Source organism: Siphateles boraxobius, unplaced genomic scaffold, assembly GCF_051911475.1.
Source record: "Siphateles boraxobius isolate OS27281-9 unplaced genomic scaffold, OSU_SipBor_1 25, whole genome shotgun sequence".
Taxonomy (NCBI): domain Eukaryota; kingdom Metazoa; phylum Chordata; class Actinopteri; order Cypriniformes; family Leuciscidae; genus Siphateles; species Siphateles boraxobius.
Window position 1 is genome coordinate 21,510,481 of NW_027508866.1, and position 20,259 is coordinate 21,530,739.

The following is a 20,259-nucleotide window of genomic DNA, read 5'->3' on the forward strand; positions in this document are numbered from 1 at the left end:
GCTGAGCGTTTCGCAGTGATACTGGCATAAGTTGGCTTGACATTGGACATTTAGGGACCGTCTCTAAAGTTACGACATTGGTATACACGTTTCTAACTTCAATAGCATTTGAAGAGAACTACTTGCAGTCATAAAACCAACTGTAAAGTGTTCATGTAGGTGTCAGGCATATTGCGCAATTAATTCAAATAAATTGAAGTTAGAAAAGTTTAGGCCTATAGGACTACCAATGTTACTTTAGAGACGGTCCCTAAATGTGCGAATGTCAAGCCAATTTTACATTTAGTCGTTTAGCAGACGCTTTTATCCAAAGCGACTTAAGTTACAGTTAAACTAACAATATAGGACAACATTATGAAAGTGCTATGACCCTTCCCAGATTAATCATGTACGTAGGAATATTAACATGTATGTAGGCATACTTCCCCAATAAGGGGCGAGTTTGATCTTTTATATCACTGTATTAGTCCATTAAGATACGTTAAGCGTTTTGTCCTGATGGAAGGGGAATCCTTGTGTCTGATGAGGAATTGAGGGAAACCTATTATAATCCCGTTCATGGTAGAAAAAGTTGATAACATGCAAGGCTACACAGGGAAAGTAACAATGAAGTTAATGAATGAAACATAAAAACAGCTTTTGTGCCTTTATCATCTTTTCCGCATATATACTGACCCAGATAATCATCACAAAAAACTTAATGCATGCTCAATTGTTGTAAATGAGCTTTTATGAATGAATGGCTTGCTCTAACTGTTGCTGTGGTCTTCGTCAACAACACGTGCTTGCACCCCCTGCTGGTGAGGTAGACTAACAGCAGATGGAGATTATGCTCGGTAATCTACTGCTTTTCCTGCAGTTCCTGGACGTCAACGTTGAATTTACTTTCGAATTTTAACCACTGAATTTGTGGAAGCGAATTTGCAAAGCGAAATAAAATGGACCGAAAACCGCTTGTTTCAAAAACATTTGGCATTATTTTACTTCCATACAACTATACAATTTTAATTTGACTAGGAATTAGGCTCAAAAGAAACAGTATATGCTGTTGGGAGAGTGTTTTTATATTACCACAGCAGTGTTCAGTGGATTAAATAGTTTACTAGATTAACGATCGATCAATCAACAAATTAAACTCACTCATACTGTCATAAATTACTAAAACGTCATTCGAATTTGACAAATAATCAATTTTCTTGTCCCTAATAGTCAACACAATGCAGGGGAAACTGTAAAATGAACTGCAGGAGTACTAAACTTGCATCATAAAATTACACCACTCGAACTATAAATGTATGAATTAAACTCACTGAGAATGTCGACAGTTTATTTTCCATGCATAATTTTATTATATCCATATTAGGGATGGGACGATTACCGGTTTCACTATAAACCACGATAAAATGTACTGACGGTTAGTATTATCGTTTAAAATGTAATTATCATTAAAACCGTGTTTGATTATTGCGATTTTAATAACATAAATCCTGTTCAGCCATCAAAAGTATAATGCAACGCAATGTAGTTGTTTTTTATATTCGAGAAGGAATGGCGGAAGGCAGTGACCGAGCTCGGGAGATTTTCAGCCTTTTAAGAGGACCAAATCTCAGGTGTGGTCGTATTTTGGCTTTTTACAAAAGTCCTGAGGGAAACTTATGCCTGGTTCAGATTACACAATTTTTTTTGTCTGTTACGATAGTCAGTGTCAGATTACGCGATTTTGACTCCTAAAATCTTGTCGCGTCGAGGACAAGAAACATGTCAGACTACACGTTGCTTCCTAACCGGTCAAAGACGTGCCGTCTTTAACGACGCGCGTGATGTCATCAAGAAGGCGAAACTAGTAGCGAGTGACTTCCGGAAACTAACGTAACGTGAAACGAACGTAAACAAACAATGGATGAAGCGGTGAGTGTTGTATTGGCTGTCCTGTGTTCAGAAAAAAACGTAAAACAAGAAAGAAAACCCGACCATGGACACGTTCCTGGATTGCTCAAAGAGGACAGTATGGACTGTCAATCCTCCAAAGAGAACTTGATGTAAAATATTGTTTTCTTATATGTTTTTACTTTTAGCCAGTAGTACAAGTAAAAATCTGTCACACACACACAGACACACACACACACACACACACACTCGTTCATTCAAACATACATGGCCAACACATCATTGGTCAACCTCATACATGCGACGGAACCCGTCGTGGACGACTGTTAAAAAAATTAAACATGCTAGTCTTTTTGTCGTGATGTCGTGAAGCATCGCAGACGCAACGTAGGTTGTCGCCCACTATGACACACTATACGAGATGATACGATCGAATCTTGCGTCCCGACGCCCGTTGTCGTTTACGAATCCCCACGACACCCTACGTCTAACGGATCGTGCCAAAATCGGGCTAAAATTGTATAAAATTGTTGTATAGCGAACGCAAGGCAATTTAACTTTCACCTCAATACCAAAACTTCGTCTGGGAAATAATTGGGCACAAAATGTTGTTTTGAGTTGAAATATTTTATCTCGCTCACTTGAAATAAACGTGAAGCTTCCGCGAAAGAAAAGTTTGCGTCAAGTGGCTTTGAGCCAAAGATGAATGAACAAGTTCAAACAAGACTATTAAAAGTCAATCAATCAATCAATCAATCAACTTTTATTTATATAGATTTTATTTTATTGCTGTTGCTTTTATTTACAATAAAAGCAACAGTAGTTGGCCATTGTGCTGTACAACAGAATAGATATCTTAAAAACAAGACCGAACGCAAAGCAAATGATAAAGGGAGTTTACATCAGGAACACCAATTTAACAATTCAACATTAAAAATCAAGGACAATTGTAAGCCAGTGAAAACAGGTAGGTTTTTAACTTACATTTAAAAACAGACTCTGTGGATATTAGTCTTAAAGATACAGGAAGACTATTCCACAGTTTTGGACCAACAACAGAAAATGCACGGTCACCTCTCGTCTTCAGTCTTGATCTTGGAACCATCAACAATCTTTGTTGAGATGACCTCAATGATCTAACAGTCTTTTAATTTCAAAAGATCAGAGAGATAGTTTGGAGCCAATTTGTTAATGGCTTTAAAAACAAAAGCAGAATTTTAAAATCAACTCTATAACAAACTGGCAGCCAGTGCAACGAACGCAATATTGGGGTAACAAGAGTCACATTTAAGAGATGATAATATTTTAAAATGTGCATAGAGCTGTTTGTTTTATTTGCTGTTTGTTGATTTTTAAATATAAAACTTGTTGAAATGTTTTCAGTGTGAGCATCAGTTCTTTTTGAACAATTTCATCTTGTTATAACAAAACCGTGATAATATCGATAATCACGATAATTTTGGTCACTATAATCGTGATATGAAATTTTCATACCGTCCCATCCCTAATCCATATCATCCTCGAACTCTTCTGTCTTCCCTGCACTCAAGGCTTTCCTATTGGTTGTCGCTCGCGAAAATCGCTTCTCATTTGCATAAAGTTGAAATTTCTCAACTTTTGTCGCTTGTCTCTTGTCACTTGACACGCCCACATTCTGTCGCCAACGGTCGATGTCGCTCGTGTCGCCGGAAGTCGCCAGCGCTCCATTGAAATGAATGGGATCATGTCGCTTTGTCGCTGCGTGTCGCTGGCGGTGTGAACGGGGCTTAAGGCCTGTGCCCCAAAATAACAAGAAAACAAGAGCAGTTGTCACTTTCTCATATTTGTGATTAAATCTTTATCACTATATCTCTATAAACAATATTCTATTTTTTTCCTCAATGTCAGAGTTTTTTTTTATTTTTATGTAAATACAAATTCTAGATTAGTGCTTCATACTGAGTAGCTAAATTTTATGATAAAATCCCATTTTTCGGGGAAGTGGGTATCTCTACATGGTATTATAAATGAATTCAATCTCACACAGGCAGTTATTTGGTATTAGTAAGCTAGTTAATCAGATCGCGTCCTCTCCCATTCTGCAATAAGGCATTAAGCTGTTTTCCCAAGAGACTCTGGGGATATTTGACATTTCAGTCCAGATGGAAATGGATGACGCTGTTATTTCTTTAACTACAAATAAACCGAACGAAAATAACAGGTGAGTTTTCTTGACACTTTCTCTCTTTACTGAGAGGAAATGGATGTCAGTAGATTTAATGTTGTTAAAGTGTCATGTGATTATGTGTTTTATCAAAAGCATGCATTAAAATGCTTAAAATATAATATTCATATCTCTTTTTCTGCGGACAAACTATAATTTTATTCTGTTTACAGGTTCACACGAGAAGATGGATTATGCTGTGATTTTGAAAGCCCTTCATGGTTAGTTTTTTGTCCAAGAACTTCTGATCTAAAAGTATTGCTTTTTTATATTATATAACTATATTAACGGTTAAATCCCTTGAAACCCTATAATAACATGTTCTACTCATATTTACCCAAAATTAAAACAATTAAGAAATTGTATTTCGCATAAACTATTTTATAAGAACCTCAATGTTTTTTTTGTTTGTTTTTTTTCTGTTGCAATGTGACATTTTCATGAGAATTAAGCACAAACACTCTTATTTAAGTGTTACAAAAAATCCCATTCTCGGGACTTAATTAAAAAATACATATACATTTATATATATCTATATATACATATAATGCATTTATATTATGGTAGTATTTGTTGTACTGGATTGAATTTTTGATTGTTAAAAAAACATATTACCAAAATAAATGTTTTTTATTTAATTCGGTAAAACATTACTGTGTAATTGCTTTTGGGTAATGAGAATTTTTTTTTTTTTTGAGAATTGTTAGAAAAAAGATCTGAGAATTTGGGAGGGAAATGTGCTTATTTTTCATGAAATTAATGTCACATTGGTTCTTTGAGCGCAGATTCCTATTGACAGGTTTTGTGAAATTCACTCTACTCTAGTAGTATTTTTCCTCTGTATTGATTTTTATAATGGATGAATTTGCATGAGGCAAATTAATTTGGAGGAAACTTTGCATCATGGCAAATAAAATAAAATGTCTCTGATGAAAATGCCTTGATTGTCTGTGGACTTGCCGATTTTATGAACTGAAGTACAGACCAGTCCTTTACTGCGATGTTGTGTGGGAAATGCGTTTGGTTTGAAGCGTTGTGTTTCTGCCACTTGATTGCAATATCGGGTCGAGAGGAAACTTCATCCGCTTCTAAACGCTTATTTGATGTATTACAGAGCATCTGGTTCCTGCTGCACACAGTTCAGAAGAGCAGTTCTGCACGTCAGATCTCAGTCCAAACAGTGAGAGGTATTTTGAAGAGAGAAAACACCTGGAAGAGTTTATAACAGGCATAGGTGAGCTAGCAGCCCGATAAAAAACAACCTCAACTATATCAGTTGAATGTAATTGTGATTGATGCACCATCAGTTATGTCAATAGGTCAATTCTTTTTATTAAATTGCAGACACTATAACCCTACAAAACCTGCAGACAGTCATTGATCGGATCCTGGTGTTTCACGAGCGAACGCAGATGCCTCTGTCCAGTCCGGCCAGACTGGGAGAGCAGGAGCTGTTTCCGGGGAGCGGACTCTTCCTGCCACACTACAAACTGGCCTCCATGCTTCAGGAGTCACGGCAGGACAGCATGAGACTCTTCCACCTGCTGTTCGAGCACTTCTTCAGCGAGGAGGACCTTAACGGTGCCGTCGCTTTTGGGAAGAGGGGAAAAGTACCTGACGGCAAAAAGATCCTGGACAGAAGAAGAGTGGATGGGATTATGTGTGAGTATTTGAAATGGGACACTCTTACTTGACAATTTAGGGCTCAAAAGTTTTGTTTTTATTTTTTAAATGAAGTTAATCAAAAGTGACAAAGACATTTACATTACAAAAAAGAAATCCAGAAAAAATTAAACATATCACAGTTTCAACCGAAAATATTAAGCAGCATAAACGGTTTATAATAATCAGAAATGTTCTTAGCATCAAATCAGCATATTAGAATAATTTCTGAAGGATCATGTGACACTGAAGACTGCAGTGATGATGCTGAAAATGAAGCTTTGATAACAGGAATAAATTACATTTGAACATACACTCACTTAAAGGATTATTAGGAACACCATACTAATACTGTTTGACCCCCTTTCGCCTTCAGAACTGCCTTAATTCTACGTGGCATTGATTCAAAAAGGTGCTGAAAGCATTCATTAGAAATGTTGTCCCATATTGATAGGATAGCATCTTGCAGTTGATGGAGATTTGTGGGATGCACATCCAGGGCAAGAAGCTCCCGTTCCACCACATCCCAAAGATGCTCTATTGGGTTGAGATCTGGTGACTGTGGGGGCCATTTTAGTACAGTGAACTCATTGTCATATTCAAGAAACCAATTTAAAAATGATTCGATCTTTTTGACATGGTGCATTATCCTGCTGGAAGTAGCCATCAGAGGATGGGTACATGGTGGCCATAAAGGGATGGACATGGTCAGAAACAATGCACAGGTAGGCCGTGGCATTTAAACGATGCCCAATTGGCACTAATGGGCCTAAAGTGTGCCAAGAAAACATCCCCCACACCTTTACACCACCACCACCAGCCTGCACAGTGGTAACAAGGCATGATGGATCCATGTTCTCATTCTGTTTACGCCTAATTCTGACTCTACCATCTGAATGTCTCAACAGAAATTGAGACTCATCAGACCAGGCAACATTTTTCCAGTCTTCAACTGTCCAATTTTGGTGTGCTCTTGCAAATTGTAGCCTCTTTTTCCTATTTGTAGTGGAGATGAGCGGTACCCGGTGGGGTCTTCTGCTGTTGTAGCCCATCCGCCTCAAGGTTGTGCGTGTTGTGGGTTCACAAATGCTTTGCTGCGTACCTCCGTTGTAACGAGTGGTTATTTCAGTCAAAGTTGCTCTTCTATCAGCTTGAATCAGTCGGCCCATTCTCCTCTGACCTCTAGCATCAACAAGGCATTTTCGCCCACAGGACTGCCGCATACTGGATGTTTTTCCCTTTTCACACCATTCTTTGTAAACCCTAGAAATGGTTGTGCGTGAAAATCCCAGTAACTGAGCAGATTGTGAAATACTCAGACCGGCCCGTCTGGCACCAACAACCATGCCACGCTCAAAATTGCTTAAATGACCTTTCTTTACCATTCTGACATTCAGTTTGGAGTTCAGGAGATTGTCTTGACCAGGACCACACCCCTAAATGCATTGAAGCAACTGCCATGTTATTAGTTGATTAGATAATTGCATTAATGAGAAATTGAACAGGTGTTCCTAATAATCCTTTAGGTGAGTGTATATTTGCATTGAAAAAATTTTTTTATGTAGTGAAAATATTTCACAATATTACTGTTTTTATTCTATAATTTACTGTATTTTTGTTCAAATCAATGCAGCATTGGTGAGAATAAGAGACTTATCCCAAACGTTTTTATAATACTTCAGCTAAAAGTCTTCACCCTTTTGCTGATATTTATATTTATGCCTGTTTGCTCTGAATGGCTTATGATGGGAGTTTTTTTTTTCAGAACATGTAGTAGATTTAAAATGTTTCAGACAAATAATCAAGGATGTTCTACACTGTTTCCCCCTAAACAATGAAGGAAACATGTATTATTTTTGCATGATATAACAATGCACAATCACTATTAACAGTAATATTTACATAATTATATTTTTATTTTTCATTATATAATACATATGAAATTTGAGTGGTCTCTGAGCTTTCATTAATCCACCGTTTGTTTTTTCTAACTTCCTAAATTTTAATTCCTTAATGTTTTTAATTCAGAATGTATGTATTTTCATTTTCTCTCGCAGCATATGTTCTGCGTTGTTCTACTATAGACGGATGGACACCTGTGGAATCATCTAAGCTGAAGAAGGCCTGTATTAATAAATGCAGACTTCGAATCGGCCAGAAAAAGAAGCAAGAATCTTCTCAAGAGTCCTTTATTTTTTGTGACGAACAATCTTCAGGCAAAAATGACCCTTCCTATATCTAATTGCTGAAACCCAAAAATTTCCATTCAAAGGGCAAATGCTTTTTATTATACATACCGTTTTAAGGAAACACTGTTTTGCCCAGTGATTGAATGGAAGCTGCCGATCGGTGTCTTGGATATGAACGATTACGTGTGGAATCGTTAAAAGGTGATTCAGTTCAGCTACAGCACTAAGAGATGAAAGATTCACGGTCAGACAAATGAACTATTTCCATTTCTTTCGTTTCAGCAAAACCAACATTATCTATACTGTGATAGTTACTGACTATTGACTTTAGTCAGCACAAACCCTGTTTATAACCTTTTAAAATAACCTTAGAATAGTCTAGTGCTTATTCATGTTAGTCATGTAGCATTGTAACAATCAAAACAAGCTTTGTCAAACCATTTTGATGGTTTTTACTCGTACCTGATATCTTTAAATATTACAATGTGAATTATTACCATATCAAAACCACCTTAAACAATTGTATTGCCTTTTTCTTCCTTTTTCCTCTGCTGCTCTGATTTGTCAATCAGCATCCCACTAAATTGAGGATAGCTTCTTTACATGCTTGTGCATGACTGAGAGGAAATTGATTTTAAAGATTTTAACCATCCCACAAAGTTTTTATTACTCCATATGATTCGTACACTTTTCATTTTTACCTAGGTGATATCCTATCCACCTTATTTTTCGATGTGCAGTAAACAATAAAACTATTTGCGCCACAAACCAGTGTGTTTATAATTACGTTTATACATTAAAGAGGCTATATGAAAGAATATATCCCTTTTTTATTGCCAATGTGTGAACACCTTGTAAAGAAATTCAAAAAACTAGACCTTCCCCGACTTCATAGGTTGTCTATGAAAGCCTGTGGACTCATTTTTTATTTGAAGGACTCGGGACGTTTTTTCTTAGAAAATCCAAAGTATGTGACGTTTACGCTCCCGAGAGCCTCTCTTCCGTTCAATGACACATGAATTTAAATGCTCTAGTTCGGGATAATGGCGAAAGAGCTATTCTGTACTGTAATGTCAATGTGTCATGCAAAGAAAAGGGATTAATTTAAACTATAGTCTCACATAGCCACATCTAGATAGTCTATAGTCTCAAATATACTTTAAAGTGACACTGTTATGATAGTTTGATAGCCGGTGTTTTGCAGAACTGGTGCAAAAATATCCACATTCCTATGATCAGATGCTCTCTTAACTGCTTTTTTCCCACCGCTGTCATTTTTGTTGTGTGTTTATTTTGTTAATGAGAGGCATTGAATCACGTTCAGTCTCTTGTACGTCACGTGTGCAGGAGAGCGAGGACGAGCCAAAGCTGTAAGTTGCTGGCTGCAGTTCACTTAACTGTCACCGGTGTCGCTAATTACAAGGGTTTCGGAATTCTACATATAGCCCCTTTAACATTATATGGTAAGTAATACCTGTTTTGCAATATAAAAGTAGAATAACGAGCTGTTATGTACAGCCTAAAATAACCGGAAGCCCCTCGACACATTCAATTCACAAATGGCCACGGCCACTATTACTCCACAAATAAGGTGGATAGGGCACTTAGCATATAAAATTACTGCCAGAAATGTGAGATTGGTTTATTCAGTATAAACAAACATACAATTAACAATTCCCGTGTTAAAGATATTCCAAAAAATGTCTTGCTGTCTGTGAGGTGCTGAAATGAGTCTATAGTGAAAAGGTCACTCAAGGGCTCACAAACTTCTGATATATAATGAAATTGTTCGGATGGTATTAGTAAAGCAGACTTTAAAACATTAAAAGGCTCAGTATGTTTGATCACTTTTCACTACCAAGTATTATGTTTTTTTAATGATCCTTGGTTCGTTACCGGTATATCACATTGTCCACAAATGTTTAATATAAAAGAAAAAATTGACTTTAGCATTTAGTATGGTTATGAAAGTTCAATCTTTTCGTAATGGTTAGGAAGTCTTCACTGGACCAGTTTTAAAACTCTCAAAACTGCTGAACTTGTCCTTATTTTAGCACTTCTACAAAGACTGATGACATGTTTATTTTCAAGTGTGTAAATACTCAATCATCCTGGTGTGTCTTAAGTGGTCTTATTTGTCATTTTATGATGCGTTACAATAAAATCAATGACCAAATGATGTCTGTGATCCATTTTTGCCTTTGAATGAATTGCTGCAATTTAGCTTTTTTTTCTTTGCATGTCATCTTTGGTAGGATTTTTTTTATTGACTGCTTATTAATTCAGAGTATTTGATATCTTAATTTCGCTTTTACCTGTCTGTATCAGTGGCATTCATTTGAGGTGGTGTAGTCTTTTTCCTATTAGAAATTATGCTTTTTAATGTTATCACATAATAATTAGATTTGAAGAGGTCATGGTAGAAGTAGCAAAAATAAGCGTACTAAAAGTAAAGACATTTAAAGAAGATGATCTTAGTTTAAACCAACCACAACCAAAGACAAAGAAATCTTCCCCGCCTAAAAGGGCAGTTATCATCAAGTGACAACAAAAGTAATGATAAATGGATCACATTTCCAGATGTGACACGGCAATCAATCAGAGTAAGTTTTACTGGAAACCGTGTTCGGGGAAACGCATTGCAAGTAATGCAGGATATGTAATCAGATTACTTTTTCAAGTAACTAGTAACTACTAGTAACTACTTTAAAATTTACAACAAAATATCTGAGGATAACTATGATTAAGTAACATCAAGTTGGATTACTTTCCATAAAAAGTAACTAAGTAATGCAAGTAGTTACTTTTTTAGTAAAGTTATATTGTAGTAAAGTTAGTAACGTTGCTTTTAAAATTAACTTTTCCCAACAGTGAAAGGAAAGAGAAGTGTTCTGAATTACTATATTAAAAATATGTTTCGGACCTCTGTCAAGCCAAACGAGATGAAAAGATCCTTTTCCATTAATCATGCTAAGCATCTCCATCTTTGTGCTATGATAAAAAAATAATAATAATTCAGAATATACGCAATATAAATTTACTTGATATGCCAAATGGCCCTGTGGTGTTAAAAATAGCAAGAGTTGCCTATAATATAACTTACTGTATGCTAGAGTGCAGAAAATCAAGAAGCTAAAAATCAACAATCATAATGTTAACAGCAAGATGCCACATTAAATATGACTGACAGACATTGCAGATGGAATAAAAAAATGTCCTTTTTGTAAATGGCTCCAAGGTCAACCACAGATAAACTTAATTGTTGTGGATAAATGTAATTAATAGAGATTCATTTGACTAATTGATCAACACATAATTAATTCAATTAAAATTTCGAATCATCTGGCAGCCCTAAATGTTCACCACCAGCCACGTATTTCTATTCTGTTTTCTGCTTTTAATTCCCATGCATATAATTTATATTATTGCCTATGATAAGTATTTCTTTTCTTCTTTTTTTAAATCAGATTTCAGATGACTTCTCAGATTAGCACCAAAAAACAACAACATTTAGATATATCTTTCCAGTGGTAGTGGGAACTCCTGAGGTAAAGCTTTGTTTCTATCTCAAACAGTATCTCCAGCTGTGTATGAAATAGAGAGACTGAAAGCACTACTACAGGCTGAAAGAAGCAAAGGTGAGTTGATGGGTGAAACCATCAGCAGCCTGAAACAAGACAAAGAGCTTCTGCAACAGGAACTCACTAAGAAGGCTGAGCTCATCTGTGACTTCCTGCAAGAACAACTACGCCCAGGTGACTATTCCTTACAATCTAGAGCAGTGGTTCTCAAACCTGTCCTAGGGACCCCTCACCACTGCACATTTTGTGTCTCCCTCATCAGACACACCTAATTCAAGTCTTGCAGCCTGTACTAATGAGCTGATAAGTTGAATCAGGTGTGTTAGGTGAGGGAGACATGCAAAATGTGCAGTGGCGAGGGGTCCCTAGGACAGGTTTGAGAACCACTGATCTAGAGAATAACAATTTTATATGATATGAAGGGAGGCATGGAGAACAGTATGTAGGTTGTGATTTGGATAAGAACGGTCTTGTTTTCTCTGACTGGCAGATAAAAGAAGGACACTTTCGTCAAGTCAAATGGAGGCAGGCAGCTCGCATCAGATAATTACCTCCATTCCTGAAGAGGGCGCTCCGTTTGACTCTCCAGCACTCTTCGACTCCTTTGAGGAAGTGGAGTTGCACCCACTGGACAGGCAGAGGACCATCAAGATTTCATCAAAGAGAAGCAGAGATGGCGAGAACACGCGTGTCCGAAGTAAGGATTTGGGTCCAAAGTTTAGCTAAATTTGAACTTTTAACTCAAACATCTAGAGCCGGGGTTCTGGACTCTGTCCCCTCAAGATCCACTTTCCTGCAGAGTTTTGCTCCAACCCTAATCAAACACACCTGAACAAGCTAACCAATGTCTTAAGGATCACTAGGCTGCGTTTAACACCACCACTTCCGCTTAGAGGAATCCCCACCACAATTTTGAAGTGCGTTTGACTTTGTCAAGTGGGCTAGGGAAGCTTATTTGCACAGAACCTCGACCCCTCGATTTTGACAGAGGGAGCGAGTCTACTCAACGTGTACACTTCAGGCAGATCCAAAGACCACAATGCAATTGGTTATTTTGACATTCAACGGCTTAATAATTGGTAGCTACCTTAAGCTAATTGTTATAGTTTATTGTATTCTTATCATTTTTGCTTGTGTAGTTTATTATATTTTCTCCAAAAGCCCAAGCATACAGGCCTATAGAATGGTGCCTAAAACAAATTCGTAATGAAAAAACCTGAAAATAATAAATCAGCTTCATAGCGGATTCCAGTGATCAAGGGTTTAGGGCTCCATTTAAACACATTGCAAGGGTTCTGCCAGTAGCAGGCACTTGTGCAACGTAAGCAGTGATGTAAATCCGAGTGAACGAGACGAAGGGAAGATGGTGAGGGAAGGGCATAAAAAATTGGACATAAACGCAGCCCTAGAAAGTTATAGGCAGATGAGTTTGATGGAGGTTGGAGGTAAACCCTTCAGGAAAGTGGACCCCTGTTCTAGATAATGAATAATGATGCTAGATTTTGATTGTCATTCAAGTAAAATTTCGTTTCACTAAAGAATGATGTTATTATTTTTCAGTGAAAAACGTTGTGGGTGTGATTGCTCGATATATGGCTGCACTGCAAGAGTTTCGACGTAGTGTATCCATGAAAGTGGCTTTTGACAGAGTAGGTGTAGACCGTAATACAATTTCCAGGACAGCAGCCATTGCTGAACTCAGCTTGGCGGCCCCTGAAGTCTTCCACGCTCTGCCTCCATGGGATGAGAAGGAGGAAACGTTGGCCCACTATGCAGTCAGATGCCGACAGGCCATGGATGACAGCATCAAAGCCAAGATTAAAAGTATGAAAGCAAAGGGGGAACTTCTACCAATTGTCAGCAAATAAAAATAAAAAAAATTACCTTATCTGATTTACAGTGGACATGAGGACCACTCGAAGTGAACACTTTGGTTTTAACCATCACGTTTCGGCCTTGTTCTTCTTTTTTCCTCTTTTGCCATGATCCGTAACACAGTGAGCGATTTATGGCAGCACACTTGTTTAAAACTTTGAATCAGTTGTTTTATTTGTTCTTGGCCAATTTGGCTTTTAAATGAAATTAAATAATTGTTTTGTATGCATTGTATTAGTATCAGATTGCCTGACCAGTATTTACTTCAGTCTTAAACATTAGGTAAATAATGATAATAATAATTTTATGACTGCATGCTTAATTCAATCACAAACTACAGTGTATGTTTGTACTTTCTGACACGACACATCTTCCTCTCTGAATACCAGATTAGTGTCATGTAAAAAGATTGTCAAGGTGTAGACTGTGAAAAATAAGTGCTTAATGATCTTACACTGCATTGTATGAACCAATGCGTTCAATGACTGTTATTGTGAAAAATAAATGGAAAATCACCACTTAAACCCCCTTTTGATGCTTGTGTATTTTTGTTGAGAAAATTATTTTGCCATTGTTGATAAGCGATAACTCAAAAAGCAATACAATCAATACAGAATCTGGGATTAGAAATCTTTTCCTAAAGATTGGACATTACCTGAGCAGATTTGCGGTTTGCTATCAACAAAGGACCTCATTTTTTATATGGGACAAATTAGTGTAGTCAAAAGTACCGACTTTGGTACCCAGTGAAATATAAAAAATGTAACGATACCTGAGTTTCCCTCTAGCATTTTGAGCGCTGTTGAACGGATTCTTAAACACCTCTGATTGGCCATTGTGTTCACGAGCTCAACATATATATCTGTGATTGGCTACAATGATCAACACTTCAAAAACATGTGGTCTTCACTGAGCGCTTACAAAGATACACAAGGAAGCGCTTGAAAGCAGGCGTCTATCAGTGGAAATATTAGGGTTCCGCTGATAAGACGCCTGCTTTCAAACGCTCCCTTGTGTATCTTTGTAAGCACTCAGTGAAGACAACATGTTTTTGAAGTGTTGATCATTGTAGCCAATCACAGATATATATGTCTTTTCAAACGCCGTGTGTATCTGTGTAAGTGCTTGGATTTGCACTAGTCAAGCTGGAGAGATAGAAGTGTACAATCCATTTAATGGATTGTACCGTGAAAATCTTCAAAACTTCAAAAGCCTTCAAAAACCTGGCCTTTCAAAAAAAAAATCCATTGGAAAAAATCTCTGGACAACACCTTAGACAAGTATTGATCTAGCCAGTAATGGTCTCACTAGTAACTGTATGTGTATCCCTCACAGAGCGACAGAAATACATTTCCATTCATGTCAAATATCCCACCTTTTTAGTCCAAGGTCCATTGGGTAATTCAAAGCAATGAAGTTATTGACATATGAAAACACTACCTTCTTCCTTTTCAGCAGACATGGATGAGAGAGCATACCGAGAACAGAACGAGAAGACCATTCGCAGCACTCAAACAGCTCTTCGCAACTTTCGGGACTTCCTGGTTTCTAAGTATCCAACCGAGACCAGAGAGATATACTTCATCCCCTGCCATGAGTTGGACATCTACTTGGCCTCCTTCTTTGTAGATGCTCGCCAAAGGGATGGCTCGGAGTATGAGCCCAACAGCCTAGCCAACTATCAGTGTGGCCTGGAACGCTATCTGAAGGAGCATCGCTACGCCTACAGCATTACAAGAGACCGGGAGTTTCAGAGATCTCAAGATGCCCTCAAGCAAAAGCAGTTGGAGCTCAAGTTCAAAGGGAAAGGCAACAAACCCCACAAGTCAATGAAGCTGACCCTTGCTGACGAGTTGCTCCTAAGGAAACGGGGGCTCCTGAGTCGCTTCAACCCGGAGGGTCTACTCAACCTGGTGTGGCTCAACAACACCAAGGCTTTTGGCCACTGCACAGGCTTCCATAGCTCCACTCTCAAATGGGGTGATGTGCGCTTGCTCACCACAGAAACAGGACTAGAGTGTCTGGAGTGGACCTACCAGGATTTTAGTGACCCAAATGCCAGAAACAGAAGGTCCACGACGGAGTTTCGCATCTACGCTACCCCACACGCTCCTCAAACCTGCCCGGTGCAGGACTACAAGGACTTCGCTCAGCGCAGACCTCAAGCAATGCTCTTTGAAGATGCCCCCTTTTATCTGTCCATCAAGCCTGTGGTCAACCTAGCCGCCCTGCACTGGTACAACTGCCAAGCTCTGGGAAAGAACAAATTAGCAAAGATGGTGAAGACCATGTGTGAAAAAGGCAACATTCCAGGGAGAAAGACCAATTTCAGTGTTTACCAGAGTTGCAGCTCCTTGTCCGAGGCCCAGAGCAATCAGTTAGTTTTGATCTGCAATGACCTTAGGCAACAAGCCGCACAGTCAGGGAGTTCCCATCCTGGCAGCACCAATTTTGTCATTGCTGGTTCTTTTGACTCTACTGACTCTGCTTAAAGCTGAAGAGTAACTTTTGAGCCACTTATAGCATCAAACGGATCGGCTGTTTCCAAACTATTTTCTCAAACACTTCCGTCTTCCATTTTTTTGGACAAAGAGTTGTTCCCACTCCAAATGCACACCATTCGTTGAGCTAGTGTGTGTTATAATGTGTTATATTGCTCAAACTAAGGAGTCAATGATCAGATGATTGGGAGGGTTCAGTTAGCCCCTCCTGTCAGATCAGTCTAAACCAGGGGTTGCCAATCTTTTCTGAATGAAGTGCCATTTTTAACTTTTTTCCTTTAAGATTAGCTGTCTTTGCAAAGTGACTTTTTTTTTGGAGGTTTCTTCAAAGCCTCAAATGGACTCTTATTGGCCCCCATCTGCTGCCTTTGACTCACTGCTCAGGATAGTTACTTGTGGCTCCATCAGCCAGTCAGTGTTGTCAGCTTGTCACAATGTAATTTTCCAGAGGCTTTAGAGTTATTAATCACATGGCATTTGTTGCTCAGATGATTGGATCAGGAAAAAAAAATCTGTATCCATAACTGAGTGTCCATGTGCAAAGATGATGGAATTCAAGTTACATATGTCCATACTTGCACCAGCTGAGTAACTGGCATTTGGAAAATTGGTAATGCTAATGGATATCTCTCTCTAGGTATGGCTCAAATCAACCAAGGAAAGGGCCACAGAACCACTGTGATTACACTTCCCAGAAATATAATCTATAAACGGCACATTAATCTGGGATAGGAGTTAGTATTTTAACATTGATGAACACACGGCAGCTTTAAATTAAATTGTATGACTGAGTAGGCCATCTTGCTTTATGTCTCAATGCTCTGTTCTATTAGGGAAGCGAAGTCTTAATTGTCGTTTCTGTCAATGTCTATGAAACTATGTATAAAATTGTCCATTTGTCATGATTATATTGTAAACAGAGCTGTCTTACTATGTGCAATGTAAAATATTCATTATTCAGTATTAAGTCAACTACATTACAAATGCATTTTTGGCTGCCAATTTTGATGTTTTTACTGTGTATGGCAAAAGTTACGAGTTTGACGATTAATTTAAAATGTATTCCGTACATGTTGTAGACATGAATGTAGTGGAACTAATCCTGCTATCCTTCATTAATTCCTGTCTTGGAAATGTTCTGTGTTTGTGTAGCTGTTCTCTTAAATAGAAAGCACTTATCAGATGTTACATTGTTAGATACGGTATGTGTTAGATATATTACAGATATGTGCCTGTTCAACATATGTGCCTGATATATTATGATTTTAGCTTATGAACTGAAATGGTTACAAATTAAGGTGTTTGAGGCATGAAAGAATTCAGCTGAGAAACACATACTACCACGAATAAAGCATACCTGTAAAATAAGTAGTCATATTTTTTCTTTTTTTCTGTTTTTATCTCACCTCTCAGTTTAAGTCACCACGAAATTAAAATGGACAATTCTTGTTTTTTATGGAATATCGCCATATTTATTATAAATGATTAATCCATGTACACCTTTTTTTTATTCATGTGGCTCATAATCTTTAATCAAAATAAGTTCCCCTTCCTCTTGCAGTGACATCGTCTCTTCTCCGATGACACGTTTACTGGCGTGAGGGCGGAGCAACCTGCCACTCAAATGAGTTTGAATAGCAAACCACAACCATCCAATCATTTCCCCATGGACAAAATCAAGCCCCGTCCAACATTTGTTCATGTTTGAGAAGATTTCTCTTTCTGATATACATGCCAATAGGGAAGAAAAGTCTTTTACTTTAAGGTAGGGTAGGCAATTTCAGAAAGGCTAGCAGTAGCAAGCTAGCTTTCAAAGCGTCACGAGATGAGACAGCGTTAAATTACCTCATGCCTCAAAACACATATTATAATAATGAATGTAGACATCTTACAGAGCTTTAGTTGTACCAACTGACTGCTGCAGATTCATTTGATAGTGTTGACATAGAAATGCATAAATCTGTGTCTGAGGATGTGAACAGCTCTGGATATAACGTCACGGGTTGCTGTCTCGTAATTACAGTTATGAAATGGCGTGAACAAAGCATTAGCTTGTTGTTTTGGTTCAGAAGAAACCGTAAAAGGCAGCTGCTATTCATTTGCGGTGCTCGGTGACTGCGTCTACAACTCTGCATTACCTTGCTGAATACGCGGATGACGTGTGATGTCTGTGCAGAGGTATAGAAATACATATGTTGAGAGGCAGGTAGGACATCCTATCATCTTATACTGTATATATCACATTATAAAAATGACAACACAATAATGGTTAAATTTTCTTCATTTTATGTAAAATCGTGAAAAAATAGACCACCACACACACACAAAAAAAGGAATTCATGAAAAATTAAAGTCATCTAGCAAGTCCATGTCAGAGTAGCATATTTGATCAAAACTGATCAAGACTCCGGGTCGAGTCTTGGTAACACAGGCAGTATAAGGTTACCGAAGGAGGAATCCTGAGTGATGAAGAAGCCTGATGAGTGTGCATGTGCGTGCTGAAACCAAACCGGAGAAAAATACTCATATGAGAAGACATTAAAAATAATAAATAAATACTGAAACTCTAAACATGAAGCTTACGGTACCTGTAAAGCTGCTTTCTGCTGTGCTGCAATGTGCTGCTGTTCGGCCTGATCCCTGAACTCTTTATTTACTGCTGGTCTAGAGAGTGGAATGCTAGGAAAACACATTATATTGCATATATTATGAAAGAAAAAAGAAAAAAAGATTATTGACAATCTTAAAAGACAGATACTGAGTTAAAAGCAGGATTCTTTAGAAGAAAATACAAATAAAGTATTTTTTACAGTGATCTAATTTTTTGAAATATTACCTGGCTCCTGGATTATTCATGGACTGACTCTGGATCAGGCGTTTCTTCTCCTTATCCAGCTCAGCTAGAATAGCAACTCTGTTTTTGTTTTGAAATCCTATCAAGAACAAATTTAAAAATATATAATAGTTAATTTAAAGCAAGCAAACACATTTTAAATTATGTAACGTTAGTCCTATTTGAAGGCAATATTATTTATAACTGTGCTATCGTGACACAACGACTAATTATTTATAAATGTTTGATAGGCCTCGTCACACTGTATAACTTACCTTTGTTGAATTTAGTGAGTTACTTTATAAATGATGTAAACAGTACAATATATATCGCATCCACCTTGCTTAATATCAGAAATGACAGTAACGTTACAGCTGTTTATGACAACTGATATACAACAACAATTAAGTTACCTTGTCCGGGGGGGTTGGCGGCCATTTCCACATGTGCTCTATATCTAAGTATTAAACAGAAGAAACAACTTCTAAAATAACAGTTACTGAGTCAAATCAATAAATAGAACCTAAAACGGATGCATGGTATCTGGTAAATAAAGCTGCTCTTGTCTTCTTCGGTAAGAGCTTGTCGCGTGGCAACTGTTTCAGTGTGAACAGCGCCATCTGGAGTATCGGAGCAACTGCACGTTTGAACCATAGGGTTTTATTTAGTCGTGTAAAAAAATCGTTTGTAAACAAGTAAATATAAAGGCGATCTACGTCTATAATATAAATTTCAGAGAGAGCAAATGCTAGTTCCAATTACATACAAACTTTATGGGAACACAATACGGGAATTTTTCTTAAAAAGAAATTAAATTATGGTCTCTTTCCTTCTTAATTCTTTCAGGTCACTACAAAGGAAAGCTATTAAAAAAGCTATTTCTTGCATTTGCATGGGTTTTGATGGCATAGTTGCACCTCAAACCTCTACATTTTACCGTGCATCATCCTATACATTGTGTTTCGATTATGTAATGCAGGTTACTTGTAATGCATTACTTGTTAGATCAAAAAGAAATCTGTTTACGTAACGCATGTTACTTGTAATGTGTTACTTTACTCGTTACATCAAAAAGTAATCTGATTATGCACATTACTTGTAATGAATTACTTGTTAGATCAAAAAGTAATCTGATTACGTAATGCATGTTACTTAATACATTTCTCGTGACATAAAAAAATCTGATTACATATTACTTGTAACGCATTACTTTACTTGTAACATCAAAAAATATATCTGATTGCATTATACATGTTACGCGTTACCTCCAACACTGCTCATTTCAGATGAGATTGAAAACACCTTAAATGCTAGGTCTTCTCAGAGGAGAGCTAGAAATGTCCATCTTGAACATAATCAGAATTATCAGCTAATACGGGTAAATTGATATACTCTGGTACACTGGAGCATCTGAGTGGTTTCCACAATCGTACCTTGACAGGCTGTTGATATTTCTGATGGAATCACATCCTCATGTTCTGATATCAAAGATACGCAAAGTTCAACTTGTATGAAGTTCAATTGCCTT

At 37.5% G+C, this 20,259-nt stretch overlaps 2 protein-coding genes across 6 annotated transcripts in view; one reads left to right on the forward strand and one right to left on the reverse strand.

The window, feature by feature from the left end:
- The window catches only part of kiaa1958 (KIAA1958 ortholog), a 269,067-nt gene that overhangs the window by 10,922 nt on the left and 237,886 nt on the right, over window positions 1–20,259 (forward strand). Inside the window, exons 3-6 of one of the 5 annotated variants that reach the window (XR_013207137.1) lie at window positions 4,264–4,311; window positions 5,205–5,324; window positions 5,435–5,752; window positions 7,810–9,828. Coding sequence is in view for 4 of the 5 variants with exons in the window: in XM_077243176.1 (XP_077099291.1) it covers window positions 14,853–15,889 (1,037 nt within the window). In the remaining variant the exon portion in view is untranslated. Of the gene's footprint in view, window positions 1–4,263; window positions 4,312–5,204; window positions 5,325–5,434; window positions 5,753–7,809; window positions 10,118–11,516; window positions 11,697–12,012; window positions 12,220–13,082; window positions 13,926–14,852; window positions 17,264–20,259 lie in introns of those variants that run through there. The other 4 variants (XM_077243178.1, XM_077243177.1, XM_077243179.1 and 1 more) reach the window with 4 other exon arrangements.
- inip (ints3 and nabp interacting protein) lies at window positions 18,168–19,331 on the reverse strand. The gene is made up of 4 exons (XM_077243181.1): window positions 19,145–19,331; window positions 18,735–18,831; window positions 18,487–18,577; window positions 18,168–18,396 (listed from the first exon to the last, which is right to left on the reverse strand). The coding sequence occupies exons 1-4, from the start codon at window positions 19,167–19,169 to the stop codon at window positions 18,298–18,300; spliced, it is 312 nt and encodes a 103-aa protein (XP_077099296.1). The 5' UTR covers window positions 19,170–19,331; the 3' UTR covers window positions 18,168–18,297.

What these genes read in the sequence shown, in the direction of transcription:
- inip (XM_077243181.1), bottom strand. Translation starts at nt 19,169, where the DNA reads ATGGCCGCCAACCCCCCCGGACAAG. An exon ending in ATGAATAATCCAGGAGCCAG is followed by an intron (nt 18,578 to 18,734) that starts GTAATATTTCAA and finishes GTGTTTTCCTAG; the next exon opens with CATTCCACTCTCTAGACCAG. An exon ending in AGCAGAAAGCAGCTTTACAG is followed by an intron (nt 18,397 to 18,486) that starts GTACCGTAAGCT and finishes GTTTGGTTTCAG; the next exon opens with CACGCACATGCACACTCATC.